At 35.2% G+C, this 25,850-nt stretch overlaps 2 protein-coding genes across 6 annotated transcripts; one reads left to right on the plus strand and one right to left on the minus strand.

Annotated features, from left to right (window-relative positions):
* LOC123529451 (uncharacterized) lies at positions 1-10,668 on the plus strand. The gene is made up of 3 exons (XM_045309779.2): positions 1-544; positions 6,534-6,628; positions 10,024-10,668. Exons 1-3 carry the CDS (start codon positions 522-524, stop codon positions 10,263-10,265), a joined length of 360 nt encoding a protein of 119 aa, XP_045165714.2. The 5' UTR covers positions 1-521; the 3' UTR covers positions 10,266-10,668.
* Positions 10,669-10,679: 11 nt separating this feature from the next.
* Positions 10,680-24,065, minus strand: LOC123528571 (uncharacterized). 5 transcript variants are annotated; one of them, XM_053522445.1, is made up of 6 exons: positions 23,809-23,967; positions 15,219-15,368; positions 14,743-14,982; positions 13,612-13,816; positions 12,215-12,329; positions 10,680-11,772 (listed from the first exon to the last, which is right to left on the minus strand). In XM_053522445.1, the coding sequence occupies exons 2-6, from the start codon at positions 15,265-15,267 to the stop codon at positions 11,323-11,325; spliced, it is 1,059 nt and encodes a 352-aa protein (XP_053378420.1). In that variant the 5' UTR covers positions 15,268-15,368; positions 23,809-23,967; the 3' UTR covers positions 10,680-11,322. The 5 variants fall into 5 exon arrangements, 3 of the variants coding, with proteins under 3 accessions (XP_053378420.1, XP_053378421.1, XP_053378422.1); XM_053522446.1 differs by having other exon boundaries at positions 15,219-15,406; positions 23,809-23,964; XM_053522447.1 differs by lacking the exon at positions 23,809-23,967 and adding an exon at positions 22,209-22,570.
* Positions 24,066-25,850: the final 1,785 nt, after the last annotated feature.

Below are 25,850 nucleotides of genomic sequence, written 5' to 3' on the forward strand. Positions count from 1 at the left end.
TTATCTTAAGAACAATTTCTGCATCAGTGCTAATCTGGATTAGAGTGATAAGAGGTTCAATAAAGAATTTCGATTGTATAATTGATGTTTCTGGCAGACCTGTGGACTTGTTGATTTATCGTGAAGTATTGCGAGAATAAACGCGCATTCTGCGCAAATATCTAATTGAATTTTAATTTGTATTATTGACAGAACGTGTCGTGTCTAGGATATTTCAAGGTGGATTTTGAACTGCTCGAAGAACCCGAAAACTTGAAAGTTTAGACGCTGGCATCGTAAAAGTGAACATATAAGTAAAATATATATAAAAGCTGTGTGTGACTTCGGCACAAATTTGCGCCGGATAATTGTTACAATAGTGGAATAAATTAGCAGTGTAGGGGTATGTCTGAGGAAAATAATTAATGAATGCAGCTTGATGTGTAGACAGACATTTTTTCGGTCTGTAAAACTCGAAACTGTCAACTTTATGCAAAGAAATGACAGACGAGCTCTGAGATAACTCACATGTACATTCTGATATGGTGGACTCAAGTTCTATAGCGTAAGTTGTTTTAACATCACATTCTAAGATAAAACTATTTTTCTCGTTTTCAGGGGCTGATTTAACAGGGAAGTAAACGTCTTTTAACAGTGAGATTCTCGCGCTCATGCGCTGTTAACACACCTTTTAGCTCGTTCCACACGGTGGGGAAACCAAGAATGCAACGTCATCAAAACCCAGCGCAAATGAGCTGACCACACACAAATTTACGTCGATTCAGGTCAGAAAAGTCTTGTAACTTTTTTATTACTGCAGTTTTCGACTCGAGATAAAGAGCACCGTACCCGGCCTGGAGTATACTATTCTTCGGTAGTGTTCCATGTTGTACGTTTAGCTTGGTTATTGCTCATTTAATATCAGTGACGAGCATAATAGTCAACCACTGTTTTATTCTGCTATTTTCAAGGATATCTGACGATATTTTATTCAAAACAAACAACATTATTAAAATGAGAACATCCACACTGACGACTTTGTTGGAGAACATCCACACTCTTAATTACAATTATTGCATTTATGCTTCCTAAAGCTATGTCTTAGGCAGTCAAGCTACGTTGTTCAACAACAAATGTCGTTGGGAAATTAATTTTGTTAATTTTCAACATTTACTTCCAGTCGTTTATTAACCCGGTAAGTCACATACTGTATGCGGAGCTTAAATTTGTTCACAAAATAATTTTGAATACTAAGCAGGTAGCCAATAATTAGAAAAATAAATCTTCTCATTTCATTTAAATAATTTTGGCACCAATTACATATGCGAGATAACAAAGTATATGTTAATTTCTTTCGCCAAACCACAAACCTATACTTAAACACCCTTACAATTTTCCTGGCTGAACTACTATTAATGAACAATACGGCTCAAGCTCTATAAAATAGTTTGAAATTATTAAGATCTGCTAATATCAAAAGGTGTCCGCAACTAGTAAATTTATTAATACAGTTGTAACAGTATTTAATGTTTGAAATTATTTTTGTCCAATAGCATTGCAGTACATTTCGAATTATGGGAAATTTATTTTAATAAATCAGCATTTGATTAAAGTGCGATATTAGGGGTTAAGCTTCAGCCAGAAAACCTGCTCTGCGGGATCACTTAAGACAGTCACAGCGGAGAGAGAAAACCAAGGATGTGAGGAGTGTGGAAAGGTGTATAAATACTGACGAAAGTTGAAGGCGTCACATGAAAATCTTTCCGTGTGTTGCCTAAGGTAGTTCTACAAGTTCTGATCCATTTGTTTTTCTTCACTGATTTAAAATTCGATTAAACTCCGATTTTTTCCAAACTATAGAATAAACTTGCAACTTTTGGCAAATGTAAATTGATAGCGTCATGTGATTTTTTCTGCTTAACAAAATGTTTTGACCTTAAGTAACATTTTGTAATATGTGCCTATAGGAAATCATCTTTTCAAAAGTAAATTGTCCCCAATGAAGCTTTTAATGAATCTTCTCAGTCGAAAATATAAGCTTAAAATTAAGTCTTACGTGTGCCTTTATTTTAGTTTATATAGAATTCATTTTAGGTCGATTGTGAAGGAAGTTCTACAACTTATATTATTCACTCTCGACCCCTCATTTCTGATAGGATCAATCTCCACGAGGGTATGAGAGAAGAGGCCAGTTTCCCTTTTAATGCTGAGCGCCAAGTAAGGAAGCTACTGATACCATTTTTCACGTCTTTGGTATGACGCGGCCGGGGATCGAACCCACGACCTCGCGCGCTCGAAGCGGACCCTCTACCACTATAGGCTATAGACGTTGCCTTTATTTTAAGAGATCAGCGCATTTCAAGCTGATTTAAAGACACTATTTAGAACTATTTAATGTTCGAACAATTTTAATATCACGTTTTATCTTTAGAAATATAATATTGTTGTCATGGGATTACCATTCAATAAATGAATTTCGGTTCCGTATGCAGAACCAAGGCTTTAGTCTACGCAATGATAATACATTGTATGCCTTTCTGCCGGTTTATCAAATGTGCATAATCACCTTAAGTTATAATGCCCTTTTTATGTATAAGGTTGGATTGTATTTGATATTTGAAAGAGACTTCCATTTGCTGAAATTAGATTTAAAATATCTTAGTTATAATATTTAGTTAAAGTACTAATTATCCGTGTTTTATGCACTTTGGGGTGGATATAGTTATAAACAAAATAACAATACAATAACTATTCCAATCCTCTATTTGCTTTGAAACTTTGTTTGCAGGACTTTTATGCAAATTTGTCTTGTTATCTTAAAATATGTTTTTCCTAAGATGCAACCAATCTGAACACCGTGTCCTTATGCCACACTATACACAGAGATTAATGTTAGCCTAACATGTGCTCAGCCATTGCCATATGATAAGGCAGATCTATTTTAACTGGTCTAGACTCGAGGTAAATGGTTAGAACTGCTGATTGTATGTATAGACGACACTGGTTGTTGAACAACGTAGCTTGACTGCCTAAGACATAGCTTTTAGGAAGAATAACTCATGATAACTGCAATAATGGTAATTAAGAGTGTGGATTTTCTCCAACAAAGTCGTCAGTGTGGATGTTCTCATTTTAATAATGTTGTTTGTTTTGAATAAAATATCGTCAGATATCCTTGTAAATAGCAAAATAAAACAGTGGTTGACTATTATGCTCGTCACGGATATTAAATGAGCGTCAAATCTGTCCTCATTTCACGAAAATACGATCAAAACTCACTTTCTTAGACAAAAGTGTGGTACAGCTCATACCCTCTTTGCCAACTGTTCGCGTTTTCAAGCAAAACCAAGCTATACGTACAACATGGAACACTACCGCAGAATAGTATACTCCAGGCCGGGTACGGTGCTCTTTATCTCGAGTCGAAAGCTGCAGTAATAAAAAAGTTACAAGACTTTTCTTACCTGAATCGACGTAAATTTGTGTGTGGCCAGCTCATTTGCGCAGGGTTTTGATGACGTTGCATTCTTGGTTTCCCCACCGTGTTCCACTGCAAAGCGTAAACATATTACGGCCGCATAACGGATAATTTGAAATTAAAGGACGTCAACGTGATAAACAACGCTGACATTCTTGCACATTTCATAGACATATTGCATTGAATGGACAGTATATTCAGTTTTGAGATTTGTTCACGTTTTATACTAGAATAACGTGAGCGCCTGTTATAATATCCGCAGGATCCTTCAGGATACGTTGGAAACCTAGCCCTACCGGTCTCGGGCCCCTACTAATCTCTTGGGGCTCTGCAGATATCATAACATGAAAAAAACTGTGACATGCGTTATCCCTTCAAGAATCAGACACGTTTTCATTGTTACTGTAAACATAGTGTTAGTGACTCGATGATATAATACTATATATAATAATAGCATTAAATTTAGCTAGCGACAAGTTTTGAGGGAAATGTAGGCTACTGTCCTCGCAAATTTTGCTCAAATCGTTTCTAGGTTTACGGTACTCTTTGGACGTCGGTTAGCAACATGCACTTGTGGAAGGATTTTAATTCCATATCGACTTATTTCAAAAGATAAGATCGCATAACCGTGTATACATATTGTATAAACATTCTTTGTAATAAGACGGAAATTTTCTTTGAAAACGCAATGGTTTTTATTTCGAAGTGCGTTTCTGTTCACTTTATAACGTATAGATTATAATCCACAGGTTGTTTTTACCATAAACCTAGTTTTGAATAGTTGTAGTAGGTGGTCACGCAAGTTAAAATCTTTCGAAATGGTTTTGAGATAGGGCTAGTGGGGGGGGGGGGGGGGGGGGGGGGGGGGGGGCGGTGTTAAGTGGTCGGGGAAAGGTAACTTAATTAGGATGCCACGAGAAATATCAGAAATAGTAAAACATTTAGGGACGTGGATGATGAATAACGTATTTTACTAGAAATCAATACAAAGAAAGACAATACACTAAAGGTTTAACAAAAATGAATAAAAAATGTCAGGTCGGGCTTACTGTCGACGTGTGAAAATATTTTGAATTTGGATCGGAAGCTAGAGGAGAATATTTCCAGTGTTTTCCATATGACCATAAAGAGAAAACTAGCCACATGTCAGGGCAGCAATGGCTTTTTAACAAATCAAAACAGACTGAAGGATTTTGTTACAGAGTCACCAAAGGAACATTGCCTTCAAAGTATTTTGAAGGTTTTCAGATTTTTCCATATAGCTTTATAGGGAAAACTACACACAAACCACCCCTCACCCTTAGCTATGTTTTTAAGTAAACGGAATGATTCGAAGGATTTTGGTACAGGTCATCTAAGGAACAATACTGAGAAGCTATTATTAGATTGGGCCAGCAGTTTCAGACGATAAGTTTTCCATATAGCTATATAGAGGAAAATAGTCCCACCTTTTTAACAAATCAACATCAAAGTGACTTTAAGGAATTTGATAGAGGGTAAAACAACGAACAGTGCTGTAAATTCATTTAAAATATGACAAGCAGTTTCAAAGGAGCAGAGTTTCATTTCCAGATAAATTGTCATAATGGGAAATCTAGCTCCGCCACTTGGTGGCCATGTTTTTAACGAAAAAATGGTCTGAAGGAATTTACTAGAGGGTCACTCAAGAATCATTTGTATGGATCTATTTTCAAATCGAGCCAGTAGTTTCGAGAAAGTTTACAAAATCTTCCATTGTGAAGTAATTTTGAAATCGGGTCAGCATTTTCAGAGATTAAGGTTTTCAAAATTTACCATAAAGAATTATTGGGATTATTAGATCCATCCCTGGCGGTCATGCGATTTTTATGGGGCGTATACGATACAAGTTGCTTAGATAGAATTCATATGAAATTTTGTAAAAGGATACTCGGTGTAGAAATGCAAACCCCAAATATGGCAGTGTTGGGGGAACTTGGAAGGTATCCTCTCTAAATACTGTGTAAAGAGAGAGTTCTAAAATATTGGTTAAAGCTTGTAAATAATCCAGATTCTATCATGACTGATATTTTTAGAGACCAATGTAACAATGTCAATTCTCCCCGATGTACAAACTGGCCCAAATATGTTAAAACTCTTTTAGAACAATTAGGATATGGATATTTATGGAACCATATAGCGCCAAATATTAACTATTTTCCAATGCTACAAAAACGGTTAAGAGATCAGTTTATACAGGAATGGCATGGTAGTATTACAAACATGCCAAAACTAGAATATTATTCAAGATTAAAAACGCTGTTTATGTTTGAACCATATCTCACAAATGTTGATAATGATTACTTAAGAAAATTACTCAGTTGTTTTAGAATGTCTTCACATTGCTTAGCTATTGAAACTGGAAGGTATAGTGGTATAGCTAGGGATCAAAGAATATGTCAAAATTGTAATTTAAATGTTATAGAATCTGAGTATCATGTGTTATTGACTTGTCCTAAATATAAAAACTTACGTTCAAAATATTTGCCAAAAACATCGTGGCCAAATCTGAAAATGTTTGACAATTTGTTGTCATCTGCTAAGAAAAAAGTCCAATGGAATATATGTAAATATTTGAAGGAAATTTATTTGTTAAGGGTTTGAAATCTTGATTACAAATTATTTATACGCATGATTTGAAAGAACTGTATACTGTTCATTAGCCAAAGGCATATATATGTCGATTATGCTAATAAATGTTGTTGTTGTTGTTGTTGTTGCTATTTTTAACCAAACAAGTATTTGAAGGAATTTGGTGGAACATTTTTGTGATTTATTTTTCAAACTCTGGCAAACGATAACTGAGGAGAAGATTTTTATCATTTGTCCTTTAGGGTGACCTTGATTTGAAGAAATCTCAAATGAAACCACACAAGAACAGTCCTGTGAAATTTGGTTAACATAGTTATAGCGGGTTAGAAGAGACATTCTTTAAAGAAATTTTGGACGCAGGACGGATATCCGACGACCTATTTCGTGCTCAGATGAACTTAAATGACCATATGATTACGTTACAATGAGACAATGTCGGGTACATTTTCTATTTGATTATTTTCAGATTTTGGGGTATACTCGGAGGACTATCGCTGCTCTGTGTTGTTACTATTCTTCTTGTCTACTTCATTTGTTTCTCCAGGAATCCTAAATTTTGCTGTAAGTATTTTCGTTTCTCTGCCAGCAAGTATGTTTTTTTTTCTATAGATCCTTGAAAGAAAACACTTTACATACTGCATACAGCGTTTCCGTCACAACATGTTAAAACGTTTTAATAATCACAAAAATATAACATGTTCTCGTTGTAATAACAAGTAAAAAAAATGTATAGCAATTTTTTAAATCGTAAATCAGCAAGGTACTGTGTTCCGATAGAGCCACCATACTGCCGACCAATACAAAGGTAAGTGCGATACTACGATATAGATAACACGATGCGGTAATGCGCCAACACAATGCAAAAGCAACACGTTAATTAATATCACGTTATCACATCGTATTATGGTGCTGTCGCATTGTGTTGACGTGCTGTCGCATTTTGTTGTCATGCTGTCGCATTGTATTGTCGTCCAATCGCATGCTGTAGTCATGCTGTCACATTGTGTTGTCATGCTGTCGCATTGTATTGTCGTTGTGCTGTCGCATTGTATTGTCGTCCAGTCGCATTGTGTTGTCATGCTGTCGCATTGTATTGTCGTCCAGTCGCATACTGTGGTCATGCTGTCGCATCGTATTGTCGTCCTGTCGCATACTGTGGCTGTGCTGTCGCATCGTACTGTCGTGCTGTCGCATACTGTGGTCGTTGTGTCGCATCGTACTGTCGTGCTGTCGCATACTGTGGCTGTGCTGTCGCATCCTGTGGTCGTGCTGTCGCATCGTACTGTCGTGTTGTCGCATTGTGTTATCGTGCTGATGCATCATGTTATTACCAGCGCAATTCAGTGCATAGATTTACATTGCGTACCTTTACTTTAGCATAAGTAATGTACGTGTACTATAATCATTATAAACGCTACCTCTCTTTTCAATTTCAATTTAGTTATGGGTTTGTCCGACAATGAGATCAATGAGATTATTGGTGTGACTCCAACAGCTCTAATAATGTATTTTATGCCATATTTTAATGTCATATTTAACTATACAATACAGTAACACATAACTGATGCCTAATTCTGCATTCTGAAAACCTACAATTGTTAATTGTTTTTTATGTTTATCGATACTACTAATTGTGCTTTAGATATCATTTTATTCTTAAATTAGTGGGGGAAACTGAAATAACACAGTCAAGAATTGTACCTTATCATGCCCAAGGGGTCATTGCACATACCGACTTGTGCCCGTGCAATTGACCTTTGAGCAAGGGATCTGGGTTTTGCAATCGACATATCGACTTGTAATGGTTATGATTGATGGCCAGGTATTTGAATATCCATCCATGCATAAAAGAAGTTATAGATTTTAAACCTTTCAGCTGCTGGTCCTATGGGTCTTGCATGCGACATGTTTTAGCTATACTGACACTTTGTGCCAAGTAAAATAACTGACCTGACAATAAACATGATCTAAAATCTTCGAACTTTATATGTGAAATTTACCTCTCTAATAGGGCTTTGAGTCTTGCGCGCGACACGTCGTCTCATTATGGGCAAAATTTTGAAATCCCTAGATGAAAAGCAGAGTAATGAACTAGACACCAAACACACAGTATAATCCATTGACTTTCAAGTGTGCCCTTGACTTTGGAACTCGAGATTTGGGTCTTGTGCTCGGCACGTTGTCTCATAATATGAAATATTTCTACAAAGTAATTTTAAAACCGATTGAGGGATGACAGTTATAGACGACGGACGAAACAGTTTTTGCGTCCCCCATTTTTCATCAAATCTTACATGCGTATTTTCAATCTCCACGTTCTTACAATGTAATTTAAGACTTCAATATTTATTGACATCCAATGTGTGTGGGTCCAGGCTTAGTCTTTCTCGCTAATTTTTCTATCATATATACGACGGTATCTTCTTGTTGCAGTTTGTTTGTTTGAATATAAGTTTATTTATAGTCGCCACCGGTAACCCATATGGGCCACTCCTCCTAATGTTAGTGGGAGGGTATTGCAAGATACAGAAGACGCTCCAATTCCAGGAGCTTCCCTAGTTCTTTAGCGTACCAGTTGTAATGCATCCATACACGGGGCTCTTATCCCAATGTTAGTATTTTTTAGTTGGAGGAGCTGGGACTCGAACTCACGACCCCTGATTTCGCAGTGAGAGTGTTACCACTGGACCACTGCGTCCGCTCTCTTGTTGAAGTTAGCATAATTCCTTACTTTATAGTGCTACCTCATTGGAATATCTTGCTACAGACACGTGACATGATACCCAACCAGTCACATTATACTGACACCGGGATGTCCAGTCCTAGAACTATCCACTTAATGATGAGCGCCAAACGAGGAAGCTACCCCGCACTAAGCTACCGTGGCGGTATATACATTGACGTCCAAAGTTCATACTGGGTGCAGTGTGTGTGACGTCATTTGTAACTTAACGGCGATAACGTTCCCTTTACTCAGGCTAAAGAATAAAGGTGTATCATCTATATTTAATTACCTTTCTTGGGAGTAGATGGATGCTGTCCATTTAGATGGTTCAACAAATTTGAAGTTGTTCCTTTGAATACGAATTGCTGATTGCATAGATTACACGTTGCTTGTGTTCTATCAGCAGACCGCGTGAAATAAGTCCAAACACGCGAAGGAGGCATGTTAATTGTTAGAACGTAAGTCAGTATTTTTAAGCGAAGATCAAACTTGAAATAAAGTTGTTAAATATATTTTCAAACATATTTATTAGAAGAAAACATTTGAGTTATTCAGAATGATTGGACAACGAAAGAGTTGTATTATTAGAGTTATAAGCGTGATTGGTTGTTTGATTTCATAAGACATGACGTTACTCCTGGAACATTGTGAGACAAACAATTTTTAAAATTTGTTACATAAAACGGGCGCCAATTAAAGTGAACAAAAGATTAAAAGACATCACATTTACGCATGTTGCAAACTGTTAATCCGTACCACTGACCCCTGCCAATTATGCATTGCAATTTTCTTGTTAATTGGACAATGTTTGACACGCGATAAACAAACAAAACAGAACAAACGGTCTCATTCTGCATAATTAGCATGCTTATATTGCTTAAAGTCAATGATAACTATTTTGAAAAAACTATACACTAATTTACGAATATTCGAATCCGATTTTCATATTCGAATATTCGGCCGATTTTCGAATATTCGAATATTCGAATATTCGTTCCCATCCCTATCTATATAACATTTACAAGAGCAGATGCGTATATGTTATAAAGATGTTATGAGTTTTGCATCGAGAAATATGTATTCGTTCTTTCGCAGAATAATACTGCGGCCCAAAAGTCGCGCATTATTTCCGCTGTAGAACTCGTGCACTAGTCTCGATAATGATAACCAAAGAGTTAGCATTCAAAATACTCCAACTTTTCAGTAAACAATATTTCTAAATATTTTGCAGTGTCTGCAGAAAATGAAGAACTGCTTGAAACGACGGTTCACCACGAGGAGGTACACACTGTCACATCGGAAACTCGTACATCTGTCAGTGACTGCGAAGAACCAACCGTTGTACGTAGAACGGAACACGTGCACAGGGTCATAAGAAAGCAACGGTCTTGGGGAAATGTCCTTCAGGCTCAGAAATCAGAACCTGTTACAAAGATTCTTGTCTCCCCGAGGTCAGAACCATCTAATATATAGCCAGCGTCCAGTAGAAGTGGACATTGTGATAAGGAAACCGGTAAAGGCGGCGTTCTGTCTTTTCCTCGTCCGGGAATACCACAGATGACTTCCATTGGAGCATTATCTTGATAAAGCTTGTTAAGTAGTCTCTCATGTTCAGCTTTTAAACTCGGGAAAATATGATGTGTTCATCCTCTATTGTCGGTTGTTAAAGAAATTTATTCTGACTGGATTGTCTCCCTTACACAAGGCACTGTATCTCTTTTTAATTTTGAAAACTTTGATCGTGTCTCGTTCTTAGATTCCACAATTTTACTGCCATTTTAGCGATTTTTTAAATACTTTACCTACACTTATATCTTGAAAATCAAATTTGCTACAACAATTACAAGTGTCAACTCATTATTATATCATATATAAGAGTAAAGTAAATAAAAAGCGAATTTTTATTACAATTTTATATTAATCTCATTCTAAGATATCACAACAAAAATACGTTACAACGAAAATAACTTCCACAGAGACATAAAACATTATGCTAGGAATTATGTGTATTGGGAAGCAACTGTTTTTAACAATTCAAAGGAGTATGCGCCAATTTACACTTTAGATAGGTAAGCATTTTTGATTGCACATGCCTTAAACAAACTTTCTCCCCTAGCATATTCATGCAACGTTCTCTCACGTTCCCCTTTATGCCTTTACATTAAAATACATTGTACAAATACAAAACTATTATGACATAACATATAAACTGTTTAACTGCACCAAATCTTCTATCACTGTATTTTGTTATACGTCCTATCATACTTGCAATGAGAAATGTCTTGAAAAGTCACTTTAGCACTTACAATTGTACATATATAGATACTGTGAACTTTAGAACACAATATCTACATTATCCGCAGAAACATTGCACAATTTACTCAGAGGGGTTTGTAGTCATCCAAAGTTCTACAACTGATCGTCTGTTTTCTCTAATACAAAATAACCAGGAGAATTTTCATTGTTTACATTATCCACACACAAAAACATTGCACAATTTACGTAGAGAGATTTGTAGACATTCGAAGTTCTACAAGTGATCTTCGCTCTTCTCTAACACAAAATAATCAGGAGAATTTTCATCGTTATGACCTTTTGCATATTCTGAACCACTCTCCAGCACCGATGATGGAATTTCATTTCCGACATGTTCTGAATTTTCAGAACTCTTGTTATTGTTTCCGTTTAAATCCACGTATAAGTTACCTCCCCTTTGTCCGTCAGACTGGCCTGCCGCCGCCAAGTGACTTCCGGTTCCGCTAGACTGTAAATTTTCGCGACTTGAATGCGCTCCTGTGGGCGTTTCATATTCGCGGACAGAACGGCGTATTGTACTTGTATAGCCAGGGCCAACAATTAGTGCCCCGGAATTGTCGTACACAGCATCTTCTCCAGTGTCATCAAATCCAGAGTTCGTAAACGTTCCGTTTTGCTGACTCATTGTTCCTCCGAGTGTCGATCCATTGTACGTGGGGTCATTCTGTGGAAAAATGTATTTAGATCTAGATAAAATAAATTGTGGAACAAATATATAACATATTTGGATAAAAGCGTTTTAAGCGCTGAATTTCGTATCATTTTATCTAATTCTGAAAAAAAAAACACGAACTGATACAAGGTATTAGATTTAAAAAAAAAAAAGATATTCTTGGACAAACCATTTTACCATCAGATCGAACTTACATTCAATCACATTCCAACCTTTACTTCTGTAATTACGTTTTAATTTCAGAACCATTTTCTTGGTACAAATTAAAGTAAATTATTCCCAGCTGGCATAATGAAGGTCTGTGTTTCTGTCAAAGTAAAAGTTTGTGTCTAGAATAATTTAGGTGTATCTGGAGTCTCTCTTTACTATTAAAACTAGGGAGTTATTGCGCTGACGTGGATTAAATCTGAAACGAAATACTAGATGTACTGACCATCCCAACGTCGCGGATAACGTGATCGTCAATAACTGCATACGGGTCATCTGGTTGGCCGCCTTCAAAATATTCTGGGTTGTGGGCAATGGTTCCACTTCTTTTCTTATTTATTCTTTAAATAAAATTAAATAAATAAATTGGTTTAAATAAATATTGCAAGTATTAAAAGTGATACGAAAATAAATTAAATGCCACAAAATAAAAAACAATTGATGTTAGAGTGTATATATGTATATAGTAACAAACAAACGTAGCACATACGTGTGGTAAGGTAGGTTATATAAAAAAAAAATTTCGAGTTACCAAGTCAAAATTTCGAGTTTCTAGTTAGTATCTCGAAATTTCGAGTATATAAAACATGCCTGGCACTAATGGTCTTCAGTAGTATACATGAAGGCTTAAAGTACTGTTCGGCTCAAAAAAACTCAACAATGTAGAATTTTATTTAACCTTCATTTTTCGCAACTTCAGAATATACTTAGGAAATTCGGCAAATAAAAAAGACAGGGCTGTGTGTTTGCTTTCTTGCTAGACTGATTTGAAAATTTTGGAACTGAAAACATCACAATTTTGATAACAATTTCGCGTATAGAAATTTTTTGTACAATGTAGATTTTAATGAAACATCTCAGTTTTGTAAATGAACATATGATATATAATATGATGAAATAAAATGAATAGGTAATTTTGCTTATTTTTGAAATATTTGCTTTTATCAACGAGATCTGCACATATCAAACAGATTTTAGAATAGTATTTGGAATTATTTAACGTGTGGAATGTTTTAACAATATCATATTTTATCTTAAAAGTATAGCAACGTTGTCGTTTTAAAGAGTTTACTTTTGGGTTGCCATTAATTCATAAAATGATTTTCATTTCCGCATACCAAGTCCAGGCTTTATTCTACGTTATGGGTATACTATAGATGTATGATTACCCCTTAAGTTAAACACTAATAAAATCGCTGAAAACAGTCTATGTAATTGTTTGGGGCGCATCAATGTCCATAAGTTGAGATCTATCTGGCAATTAGCGGACATCGGTCTGGCCGTTAGCCAAGATCGGTCTGGCCGTAAGCAGAGATTGGTCTGGCCATTACCATTTTGTTTTAACAATTTGGCATGGCGGGTGGTGCCTATTTCAGTAGGCTACTCTGCATCTAATTCATGATAACAGTTCGTGTGCAATATTAAAAGTTGTGCTTTTCTAACCATGTAAGTACAAATAATATCCTTTTGGAAAATAGTTTCATCTATTTATCTGTTTTTAAGATAGAAAAATAAGGCATTATGGACCTTTGATTACATGCTTTCGAATCCTATGAGAAAAGATCGAGAACCGCTACTATGCCTTCCTAATCCGCCATGTAAATGATGATAAATGTAAAATACCTGTCCCTCTTATTTCTTCTGTAAAGACAGAATGCCACAATAAGTACTATGACAGCGATAACTGCCCCGCCGATAATTGAACCGACAATTACCCCGGGGTTTATGTTGCTCGAAGTGGGTGCAGCTGAAGCTGTCGTCGGCCGTGTTGTTGGAACGGTGGATGTTTCATTTGTGCAGAAGAGTTTTAATTCAGCTAAACGCGACTCTGAAATTGAAACAAAATGACATTTAGTTATAATATGTCCCATTTCTTTATCATCATTCCATGAAAAATGTGCTGGTATGTGCACGGTCACATCATAATAAATGACTGTGAAGGACTATGATCTTAAGAGCGACAATCCCTTGTGTAGGCGCAAGATGATATTTAGTATGTACTGCAAGCGCCGAGAAAAAATCCAATACAATGACTTCTTTAAATAGTGTGTTAAAACCTACTAATCTTTACCGCATTAAAATGAAAACTTACCTAGAGACTATCCTTGTTTATTATACTAGATTAGCACCCTTTTCATGATATTAAAGCACGTTCAAAGGCGCTTCACATAGCGCAAGACGCCAAATTATCCTCTATTTATACAGACACAGTATAGGCCAGGGGATTGTTCATGCGGACTAGGTGTGGGGCAGAATTCTCGGTAGCCAGTGGAGACACAGATCTGCTACAATTAATTAGCATTTGGGTTCTAAGCCAGGTTTCTTTATAAGAAGTGTGTACAACTTCGGTATACGGTATATTTTATAATATGTGTAATAATAGGCAAGCGTTGAAGCAAATATCTCTTCAAGCCATGTCGGTAATGGATTTGGCTATAGCTATTGGAACTGGTTCAAGCTCCTTTTGTATTGGAGCCAAGTTCATCAATACACGATATTCTGTTCAAAAACCCCTTTCTAAGGGGAAGTAATTTTTACAGAACGGATGTGATTGCGTTCCTTTATTTTGGTTTATTTGGTCCCAATAAGTTGAAAAAAAAACGACGAAAGTGTCTGTGCTCACTTTGCGAAATATGATAACAGAGATTCGAAAGTGTCTACAAATATATATTTTCGAATGTGTAGTAGTTCAGATAGCTCATTTTTCACATATACACGCGTATAGTATATATATATATATATATATACTATTACCTGTAACGTTACATCTTGTCCATACATTGTCTTCTGTACAGTTTTGTTGAAATAATACATCTTGATAATGTTTGCAGCCTTTGGTTTCATAATCCCATGCTGTCCCTTCTGCGCATGTCTGGTGCAACATTTGATAATTTGAACACTGATAATAACTACGACAACTACATGGGTCTATGAACTGTGTCCCAAGAACTTCCACATCATTGCACCTCTTCAATTCAAAAACTTCACAAGTCCCTGGAACAGGACAAGCATATATTTGTAAGTCGTAATGTAAAAATGAACAATCGGATTCTTTTCAAACGTCGCTTTTTATAGATACTTGTTTGGAAAGCAAAACAATCTTTAAGTCAAAATATCTATTCATCGGAGCCTAAGCAACTTAATCTGTGTAAGGTGAAAAAAGCTAAATAAGTGAATGAATTTATATTAACAAAGTGTATTTTTTCTTCGTTATTTTTATTTATCCTTACCCTTAAACAGTAACTCGTCGTCTGCCATATTTAACGTCCACTTCACCATCCCCTAAGACATCAGTTGCCTATCTGTTGTGATACAAACAAGGTACTTCAAGCGTTCTATATAACGTCAATAGACAACCGTCTCATCTGTACACCATCATTCTGTAATTTTAAATCATATTGGAGATGACTCGACATTTCTGAAAGAAAGTCGGTGAATAAGTACGCAAGTCGCCGAATAAAAACGAGGACAGTCCTTTCGAAGACACTGACAACATGTTTCGTAGAATGATGGTTCGCTTTCACTAAATAAACAAAAATCATCAAAATAGTTTTCCCGTTACCATGTTTGTAATAAAAAATATGTCAAAAAATAGAAACTTGCAAAAGTTTACACACGTTAAGTTAAGAACTAGAAAGGTGCAGTATTTCTGTGAATGTTTCTATGTTTCTGCCCACTCCTGCTGCCTCCGCTATTTCCGATGGGCCTATATGCTAGCCTACTTAATTATTGTGGTTTTTCAAATAATGACTGGTCCCTGTTTCTCAAATGAAATCATATATAATAATGACATGAACAAGAGGGTGTCTCGTTTCCAAGTTTCGCTACAAAAAGGTTGAATGTTATCTAGTTTTACGAGATAAAGGAAATAATTTCGAAATGATACCAGTTACAAATGCATGACCCTTGTAACACTGCGGTAAAATGCAAATTCATAAACAACAGTTTTGAGGTTTGGCATCCAGATGAATCATGATACCCAAGCATTTTCCTACTATGAATATTGTCCTGTTGGGCAGCAAATTTGAAACTTAAACACTCGTGTGTTTTTAGTATTTTTCTTTTAAAGATCGTTTATAAGTTAGTTACGCTTGCAACTGGATATTTCCTGGCTCTGAAATGATGAACTGAGTGTGGAGGTCCAGTTTCAGAATGCAACATTGTCATTGGTCAGTTTCAAAGCCGAATCAGCCTATCAGCTATTTCAGTTATGTGAATGGTCTCGAAATTAAGTACTGACCCCTGCATTTTTGACGTTTTACTTCAGTAACGACAGTGGAAATATCTACAGGTCATTTACTACACCACTTTGACTGCTGCACCATCCTTAAGACAGGATGTTATTCCATATTTTATTCATTTATATCATAAATGAATAGTATTAACATCCGCCTATAATCCTCTTAATTTATTCACGAAATACACTAATAGCGATCACGATACAAGAAATCTGGCTGATATATTTGCATTATTTGACAACTTCCTAGTCCACGCTGATTAAACGATTGACTTACCATTTGCTTACTATCCTTTAAAAGTTGGGAAAGTGAAATTCCACATAGCTTCAACATTACGCAGTTTATAATTATAGGCTTGATCAATAAAAAGCAACCGTAAAGCGTAATGGAAACTTTTTGTGTAGGATGTCAATACGTAAGGCATTAGCATGGCGACCAGTTCAACAGTTTACAGCAATGACGACAAAATATGAAATGTATATACTCAAGATGCATCGTAAAGGTTCATACACAGCAATTGTGAGTAGTAGGGCCTTTACAATACAAAGAGACCAACGCATACAATATACAACAGACAGCAACAGTACACGGAAGACAGCAAAAGTACATGGCAGTCAGTAAACAGTACATTGCAGTCAGTATACAGAACATGACATAGCACCTGGCAGACAGTATAATATGTAGTTACGTCAGAAAGTATATAGTTCATCAGTTCATACAGCACTTGCAGTACACTATTGCAGTACACTACTTGACAAGCGATTTATAGCACATGACATACAGTATTTGTAGTATGTGGCAGACAAGAACAATATATGGTACACAGTAAGCAGTGCATGAAGTACATGACATAAGAGCGCATGGCAAACAGTTTACGGTAGGCTATATGACAGCATTATGTTTTACATTGTAGAGAGTATAAATACATGCTGCGCAATATATGATACAAAGCAGACAGCATTCAATATAGAAATACAGTATATAGCAGACATTATATACAATACAAAGTATGCGATACAGATAGTACATAGAGGTCAATACACAGAACATAGTGGTCAATATACAGTACATAGATATCGATATGCAGTACATACTGGTCAATAAACTGTACATATATGTCGATGTGCAATACATACTGGTCGATAAACGCTACATAGATATCGATATCCAATACACAGTGTTCGATAAACAGTACACAGATATCTATACAGTACATAGTGGCCTGTAACAGTACACAGATATCGATATGCAGTACATGGTGGTCGGTAAACAGTACACAAATATTGATGCAGTACATAGTGGTCTGTAACAGTACACAGATATCGATATACAGTACATCGTGGTCGATAATAGTATACCGATATCGATATACAGTATGTAGTGGTTGGTATACAATACATATATATCGATATACAGTACATAGTGGTCGATAAACCGTACATAGATATTGATATGTAGTACATAGTGGTCGATAAACAATACACATATATCGATATACAATACAAAGATAAACAGTACACAGATATCGATATGCAATACACAGATAAACAGTTCACAGATATCGATATACAGTATATAGTAAATATACAGCTCATAGAGTCGAAATAACAATACATAGGGATCGATATACAGTACACTATTGTCAATAAACAAACATAATGGTCGCTAATATAGAGGTCAACATACAGTACATAGATGTCAATATACAATACATAATGGTTAATATACAGTACATACCGGTCGATATACAGTACATTGAGGTAAAGTACATAATGGTTAATATACAGCACATAGAGGTCTATGTACAGTACATAGAGGTCAATATACAGTACATAATGGTCAATATACTGTACATAATGGTCAATGTACATAATGGTCAATATACAGTAGATAATGGTCAAGATACAGTACATAATGGTCAATATACAGTATATAATGGTTAATATACAGTACACAGAGATCGATATACAGTACATAGAGGTAAATATACAGTACATAATGATCAATATACTGTATATAATGGTTAATATACAGCACACAGAGGTCAATAAACAGTACATAGAGGTCAATATACAGTACATAATGGTCAATATACAGTACATAATGGTCAAGATACAGCACGTAGAGGTCAATATACAGTACATAATGGTTAATATACAGTACATAGAGATCGATATACAGTACATAATGGTCAATATACACTACATAATGGTCAATATACAACACATAGAGGTCAATATACAGTACATAATGGTCAATATACAAGACATAGAGGTCGATATTAAGTACATAGAGATCGGTATACAATTCATAAAAGTCGTTTTGGCTAATGCTCCGTATACTGTAGTCAGTATACAGCTAAAAGTAGTCACTATACTGTACGTGCAGTGGTCAATATAAGGTACATATAGTATTCAATGTATAGCTCAAGTACAACAGACTCTGTAAAGAGTGCAACGATCAGTATTCAGTACAATATGCTGACAAAAACATAAAGTGATCGTGTAATGACTGCTATTTAGAGCTATCTGACATTTTATCAAAATTTACTAATAACTGGCATAACTTATCCTTAAAACTGAAGAACATGTACATGCGCATGTTTAACAGGTAAGTGATTTGTATCCAGCATCTCTTTAAAAAAAGGTTTCTTGATGCTTTTTGACTATGCAACTACACAATAATGTCATTCTAGAGCTATTTTGTATCGAAATTTTCAACATGACATTACCCAAAACGACTTCATTAACTGTCAATGTAAATGAAATACTAGTATTTCAGTTACCTAGGAAACCTATTCAAGCTAGAGCTTATTATGTAATTCAACACCACGGTTAGATGATACGCGACAACAATTTTCTTTTCAAAATGCGGAGATCGTGTGATGAAGAGAAATATTTATATGAAACAAGAAATATGCGTATATTCGCTGCACGATGCGATGGATTATTTTATAAACGCATTTTATTCTAATTATTATCTGAAGCATCTTCAGAAAACTTCTTATATCACTGAAACTGAATCAAGTAAAATGTTTAGACGTATTGAGCTTTCAACAGTGTATCCATATTAGGTCTCAAATACACAGTTAAGTCTCCCCGAGACTCGGCCACACGACATCCTAGTAGAGATTTTCAGCTTACATCGACGCGTACTGCGGACCACGGACTGCGGACTTACTTTAGGGGTTTTCTCAAACTGTATATAAGTTATTCACGCATAACTGAACAGTGACATATTTAGCATCCGGTTCTAATGCCGTAATACTGTTTCCATTTAAAATATCTGAGAAAATACAGTGATAAGATTTATTAATTTCCGTTTTATTGTATGTATGAATTCCGATATATTTGGCCTTACAAGCATTCTTAACAGCGTGGGTATATTTTTTTTAAATATCCTTTTACCTTTTATACCCTTTTTTGATTAATGTATTTATTCAAATGTTTCGACTACTGTTTTTTCCTGAAGCAAAGTATCTACACAAACCATATATGCATGTGTTAAAAAAAAGCTTTCGGTCAATTATGTTAAAAGGCTAGTCTTGACTACTAAGCTGGATGTATCAAATGACCACACTATTGCTCAAATGGTGTCATTGGAGTTGGCTTAGTCAAAAATATAATTTCGTTGACAATTCTATGCATGTACTGGCCATAAAACATTTTTGGGATATGATTGGAATTTTGACCTTGGACGCTTCCCAGGCCCCATGTTCACAAAACAATTTTCGGTCTCCGCTGGGTTTTAGATTGAAATTTTGACAGCTAGTTTTAATGGTACATAAAAATTAAATTCTAGCTGAGACTGACAGTCCATACTGAATAGTCTCTAGAAAATAGGCATGAATTTAAAACTTAAATTTTAACATGCAATTCTGATATTAGATTATGAAAATACGAAGTGGCTATTTCCTTTTTTTTATTTTCAAACATGCTGATACATAAATAATTCAGGATGTTTTCGCTAAATTATGGTAATTTATCGGATATCGCTTCGACGGAGATGAAAGGTAACTTCCTGTATGCTCAGACAGTGTTGAACTAAATTATTTAAGATATTTCATTAAAACGTCTATTTTATGAAAACTTAGATACAATCATCAGAATTAATGAAAAACAATGACCATTTTCGTATAGAAGTCTACGAGAATACAGTACATATACTATGCAACAAAAATTAAACGGAACGTTCATTTTATTCAGAATGTTTAGTTATTTTTTTACAATATTATTTTGTACTCTGTACTGCGTTTGTTTCTTATTTTGTGCTAGGAAAAAACAATTTTAGGAATCCGTATGGAGGGACACAAATTAAAACCAGAAATTGCCTATATCTTCAAATCCATGTTTCAAGTTGTATTTGTTTAATGTATGAACATATTAATGTAAAGTATTATCGTATATAGTAGTACATATGGTTCGAAACTTCACATGTCGTGTCGTTTGAGTCGTGCGGACGATAACTAACGCCAGAAATGTCTCGAAATATCATTTATTTTATTTGTTGGATTTAACGTTGCACCGACACAATTATAGGTCATAAATGGCGACTTTCCAGCATTGATGGTGGAGGAAGACTCCAGTTGCCCCTCCGTCCATTATTTCCTCACGAGCGGGCACATGGGTAGAACCACCGACCTTCTGTAAGCCAGCTGGTTGGCTTCCTCACATGAAGAACTCAACGCCCCGAGTGAGGCTCGAACCCACATCGATGAAAGGCAAGTGATTTGAAGTCGGCGACCTTAACCACTCGGCCACGGAGGCCCCCTTCTTTCTTGCGAACCTTTAAGTATTTTGAGAAAACCCCTACTGTAAGTACGCAGTCCGCTGTCCGCAGTCCGCGTCGAAGTAAGTTGAAAATCTCTACTGTTAGGAGTCAAAGTACTAACTACGCCTTAGCCAGACTTAATGTAATCGGGCGAGTATCCTCCCCTAGCCTAGCTAACTCGATATCATGCAGTTTTGCAAAGCAGACATTTTAGCGGCCCAATATTATTTCAGACAGATAGCGGTTGGTAATTGATGTCTGTCAGGCCAATATGATGGACAGATATATCGGTTGGCCGATATTGGCCCTATATGCCAGTTTGCCGGGTTGGACTAAATATATATACATGCAAAATGTGTTTAAATAACTGTTATTATCTCCCTTTTTAAATGGTACGGTATCTGTTTCTATCTGCTTCAAAAGTTTTGTGCGTGTGCACAGGGGTATTCTTGAAGTGCATTTTACATTATTTTTCGTGAAGTTTGCCGCAATTTTCCCGTGTTTTTTGTTATGACGATGCACCATTGCACTATTTTAAAATGTAACTGCCTGAAGATATGTACAATTGAACATTGAGCGCTTGCAAATAAAAAAAATCTCTGAAGTCTACTGCTGTTTTCCCCTCAGGGAAATTGAACTTTTTTTATTTTATACCGGCACAATGATTTTACTGACTTTTTATACATGCAATAATATTTTCATATAATGCCATTATGGACATGTTCTACAGTCTCTATGCAACTGGTTTAGTTAAGATGCTTTAATATAAAACGATTCACGCATAATAACCATGTTAAAGAACATGATATTTTGCTTTAAGATGCCTCGCAAAACAGTTCGTCAAAAAGGTCAACAGTAAAATCTATGGTCACACTTAAAAAAGAAGTCCGTATTTGAGATGGGATATATACAACTGTTAATTTCTGTTGATTCTTTTTTCAATCCATTCCAGTTGAAATAAACAACGTATACTCGTGAATCTGAAAAACACATTTTGTAAAGACTTCAAAAAATATGTTCCACAATGACCTTTAATGTAGAGCATGTAATTTTGAAACCGTTTTATTAGCGGGTGGAGGGAGCTTGTTACTGCAAAATACATACTTAGGTCTACCTTAAGCAGTGCTTAAAGGACTATATGTTTGCAGTTAATGATATTAATTTATTAACTGTGATACTTTATACACTGTAATAAAAATATGATATGCTTACTTGTTAATTGGATAAAATCCCACTACTTTTTATCAAATGACAGGCAAGTCTCAGGCTGCCATTACTCAAAATGTTCGCGTGTATAAGCCCGTTTTATGTCAACATGGGCAAAATTTTGATAAATTAATTTTCTTTTCAGATGACATTAATAACTAAAAGATATAACACACGCAAAATATGGGCGTGTCAGAACACTGAAATCTAATAAATTAATCCAATTCCTTTTTTGCTATACAGCAACCGTGAAAATGCAAAAAGAGCCAGAATTAAGACAACCTGGGTAACCCTGCGTCATGATTTTGAAACAGATTGTCGCAGGGGTTTGTACGTTGAACATTTCGACATTACACTAGTGCGTGACCCTGTACTATACCGGAAGAAGAAGGAGAAATACGGTCCATACCGGAAGCACGGGGGAATGTTTCAAGATGTAATTTATGAAAAATAAACATAATCGTAAATCAGTGATATTTTTTTCTGATATTTTAAAATATAAAGTAAAGGTAAATATCAATCTACATTTTCTAAACTGTATAACATACTTTTCACTGCGTTAATAACGCATACTCAGATTTTATTTTATTCCTACATCTGAACTCGCCGAATCACCGGTTCACCTGTGCACTGCTCGTGTGCATTCGTAAAAGAAACCTGCTTACCAGTATGAATATGTTTCGTTTAATTATCATCGATGCCATCACCAGGTTTATATTTGTTGATTCAATATACGTAGTAAACACTTACGTGAAAATCGAAACCATCTTATTTGTATCATATTTCTTCTTTCCCTCTAAGTTTAAAACGACGTGACAGGTTTATGTTTATGTTAATCTGGGAAAAAGTTTTCTTTGTTTGGACTGGTAGTACTCAATGTGAGTAGAAACCCAAAACCCAGTGTCCTTCAAGTCCCTGTGGACATGATAGATATACACGTTGTTAAGATTATAAGCTGGTTATCTAAGTTCAGAGCCTGTGTTTGTCATGGACGGAAACATAGGAATCTATATAATATAACTTTCTCGTCGAGAGGTCGCATCATGTTATATGCACTCTTAGTTAAACATGTACATCTGTTATTTGAGTCGCGGAGCATCCGTAGTCAGCACGTACGTTATGTCCACAGAAAATAGTGGCGGTGTATCCTCCGTGGAGCATTTCGCAAAACAACATGCAAAGTCCGTAACACTGTAGTGATCATAAACAAATTTGTATTAAAAAAAAAATAACCACTCTGACATTTTAAAACAGGCAAGTCAATGCACATTTAATAAAAAAAAAACATTTTCTTTGACAACCGCACAACAAACAAATCAAAATTTCATTTTTAAGTCCAGAAAGTACTATCAGCTGCAACATTGTTACGTTCCATTTAAATTGATACACTGATAACAGACAGTGAAAGGTACCACACGTGTCTATATGGAAAAAAATATGTATAAACTATCACGCATTATTTTGTGTGGCAATGTTTAAGTTTTGACAAGACTAAATATGGTATAATATTTCAAAATACGATGGCTAGTAACATGTAAAAAAGCCAACATGAAGAAGTCTTCTTCCCAATACATCTAAATACTCGCATAGAAACAAAAGTACTTACTAATTTTAAATATTTATTATCCCAAATTCGTTATGTTAACTAGCTAGAAGTCCTAAACGTATTAAAATGTATTAAAACACTTCTAAATATTTTCTTAAGTCCTGAAATGAGTCAGTTTTAATGATGTTATGTTGGGTGGCAGGTACTCGTAATGCATGATTTAATTTGAAAGACGGTGATAAAATTAGCCACACGAAGAAAATGGATTTCGATGAAAATAATGAAATAAGATACGTAAAATATAACAAAAGATTTACGTTTTAAAATTGTTGGGGAAACCCCTTTATTGTTTATTATAATCTTATCAATATATAATATAGCATTCAGAATTATTACTTGTTCAAATATTAAAACGTGTTGTTCTTGAAATACAAGTATAACCAAAGTACATTGCCTATATGAGACTTAAAAATCGGGGGAAAAAACGTTCTGGGTGTAAACAGCAGTCTCAATTTATTTCAACCACACCTACACCCTAAAAGTAGATTGTTCTTGCTAATTCAATATTTAAATACTGCACTATTTTTTAGAATGAGACATGAATTTAAAAGTAGCATTAGATTTTCAAATAAAACCTCCAACAATTTTTGTTGCGTATGACATTTTAGGTAAAATGGCAACCTTTCAAGTTTTTGAAGGTGGAGGAAAAGCAGGTGCCACTTAGCGTATCATATTTAATTATTCTTTCATTTTCAACGGATTTCCATAAATCAGCTGAATGGATTCCTCAAATGAAGAATTCTACACCCCCAGCCAGGTTTCAAACCCACCTCACCCAACCGAACCCGCATCGGTTCGAAGTAAGCGATCTTAACCACTCGGCGAAGATCTTCACCTTAAGACCAGATCATGGAGAAATTGATTAGCAGTAGCATTCTAGGATTATCACAATAATATCATACCAAGTAAACAAAGAGAAAAAGATGATGATATATTACCGACATAGTTTAAAAGATCTTTGATTTAAAATATTTCGACAAGTTCTAACACTTACTAGTAATGTAAACCAATGATGACTAACGGTTGGGAAATAATGCGCTTAGCTGATCTTGTTAGTCACAATATAACTGGGTAAAGTCAAATCTATATTCACTGTAGACGTGACAATACAAAAGTAGATGGCTTTCATCTTTAGTCAATTACAAAAATTCATTTTCTGTTTTCAACATCTGTGGCTTTCATCTTGATTCATTTATAAAAATACCATTTTCTGTTTTCAAGAGTCAATTACAAAAATATAATTTTCTGTTTTCAATATCTATATCTTCATAAAGTCCTGTTTTATACTGAATGTTACCATACCATAGTGGAATTTACTTACAGGGAGTACAATTTTATAATATTGTTCTATGCCAACTTAGAACTCCACCACTTCCTTTGATGCTATATATCTTGTTCGGTTTAAAATCCCCTCGTTAGCATTAATAATCATATACCCCTCTTTAACTGTTATAAATGAGAAATGTGTGTTTGAATACTTTTACCTTTGCCTACACTAACTATACATGATTTAACATATTGAAAGCAATTCTTAAATCAATTACTTTTCATCACATTTGTCCGTAAAAAGACAAATGTCACGAATTTGACTCTGGTCTACAGCTTTTGCACAATTATTACAGTCTGGATGTTCATTAAACACAAGAAATGTTTAGTATTAACGATATCTAAAGCGGATTTTACACCACAGAGAAACACAAATTCAGTTCTGATATGTGATTTTCGGAGAAATTGCATCGCATTATTTTTTATCTGTATTTATAGTCATATCATTTATACCACACATTAAGATCATTTTCAGCTAATAGGACGAATATGCATAAATGAAATTTCATCAACAGATATTCCAGTATTAAACTATTTCAGATGTTAATATATAAATTAAACGATAGAGGTTAAAGGACACAGCCTTGCCTCAATCCACATGAGTCGTGTTCTTCTTTGACATCAATGGACGTACGAAATTATTTTTTTTTATTTGTTTCTTATTTCAGTAATATCAGCCAAACATGAATTATGCCAAATGTAGTGCGTTTGTATCG

Source organism: Mercenaria mercenaria, chromosome 13 (genome assembly GCF_021730395.1).
Source record: "Mercenaria mercenaria strain notata chromosome 13, MADL_Memer_1, whole genome shotgun sequence".
NCBI classification, from domain to species: Eukaryota; Metazoa; Mollusca; class Bivalvia; order Venerida; family Veneridae; genus Mercenaria; species Mercenaria mercenaria.

Bases quoted from the DNA above. Each gene is read 5' to 3' on its own strand.
- LOC123529451 (XM_045309779.2), top strand. From the start codon at position 522: ATGGTGGACTCAAGTTCTATAGC. The intron at 545-6,533 runs GTAAGTTGTTTT...GATTATTTTCAG, and splicing joins GTGGACTCAAGTTCTATAGC to ATTTTGGGGTATACTCGGAG. The intron at 6,629-10,023 runs GTAAGTATTTTC...AATATTTTGCAG, and splicing joins CAGGAATCCTAAATTTTGCT to TGTCTGCAGAAAATGAAGAA.
- LOC123528571 (XM_053522445.1), bottom strand. From the start codon at position 15,267: ATGGTGAAGTGGACGTTAAATATGGCAGACGACGAGTTACTGTTTAAG. The intron at 12,330-13,611 runs GTATTTTACATT...TTTTATTTAAAG, and splicing joins AGAAGAAATAAGAGGGACAG to AATAAATAAGAAAAGAAGTG. The intron at 11,773-12,214 runs GTCAGTACATCT...ATTTTTCCACAG, and splicing joins TTATCCGCGACGTTGGGATG to AATGACCCCACGTACAATGG.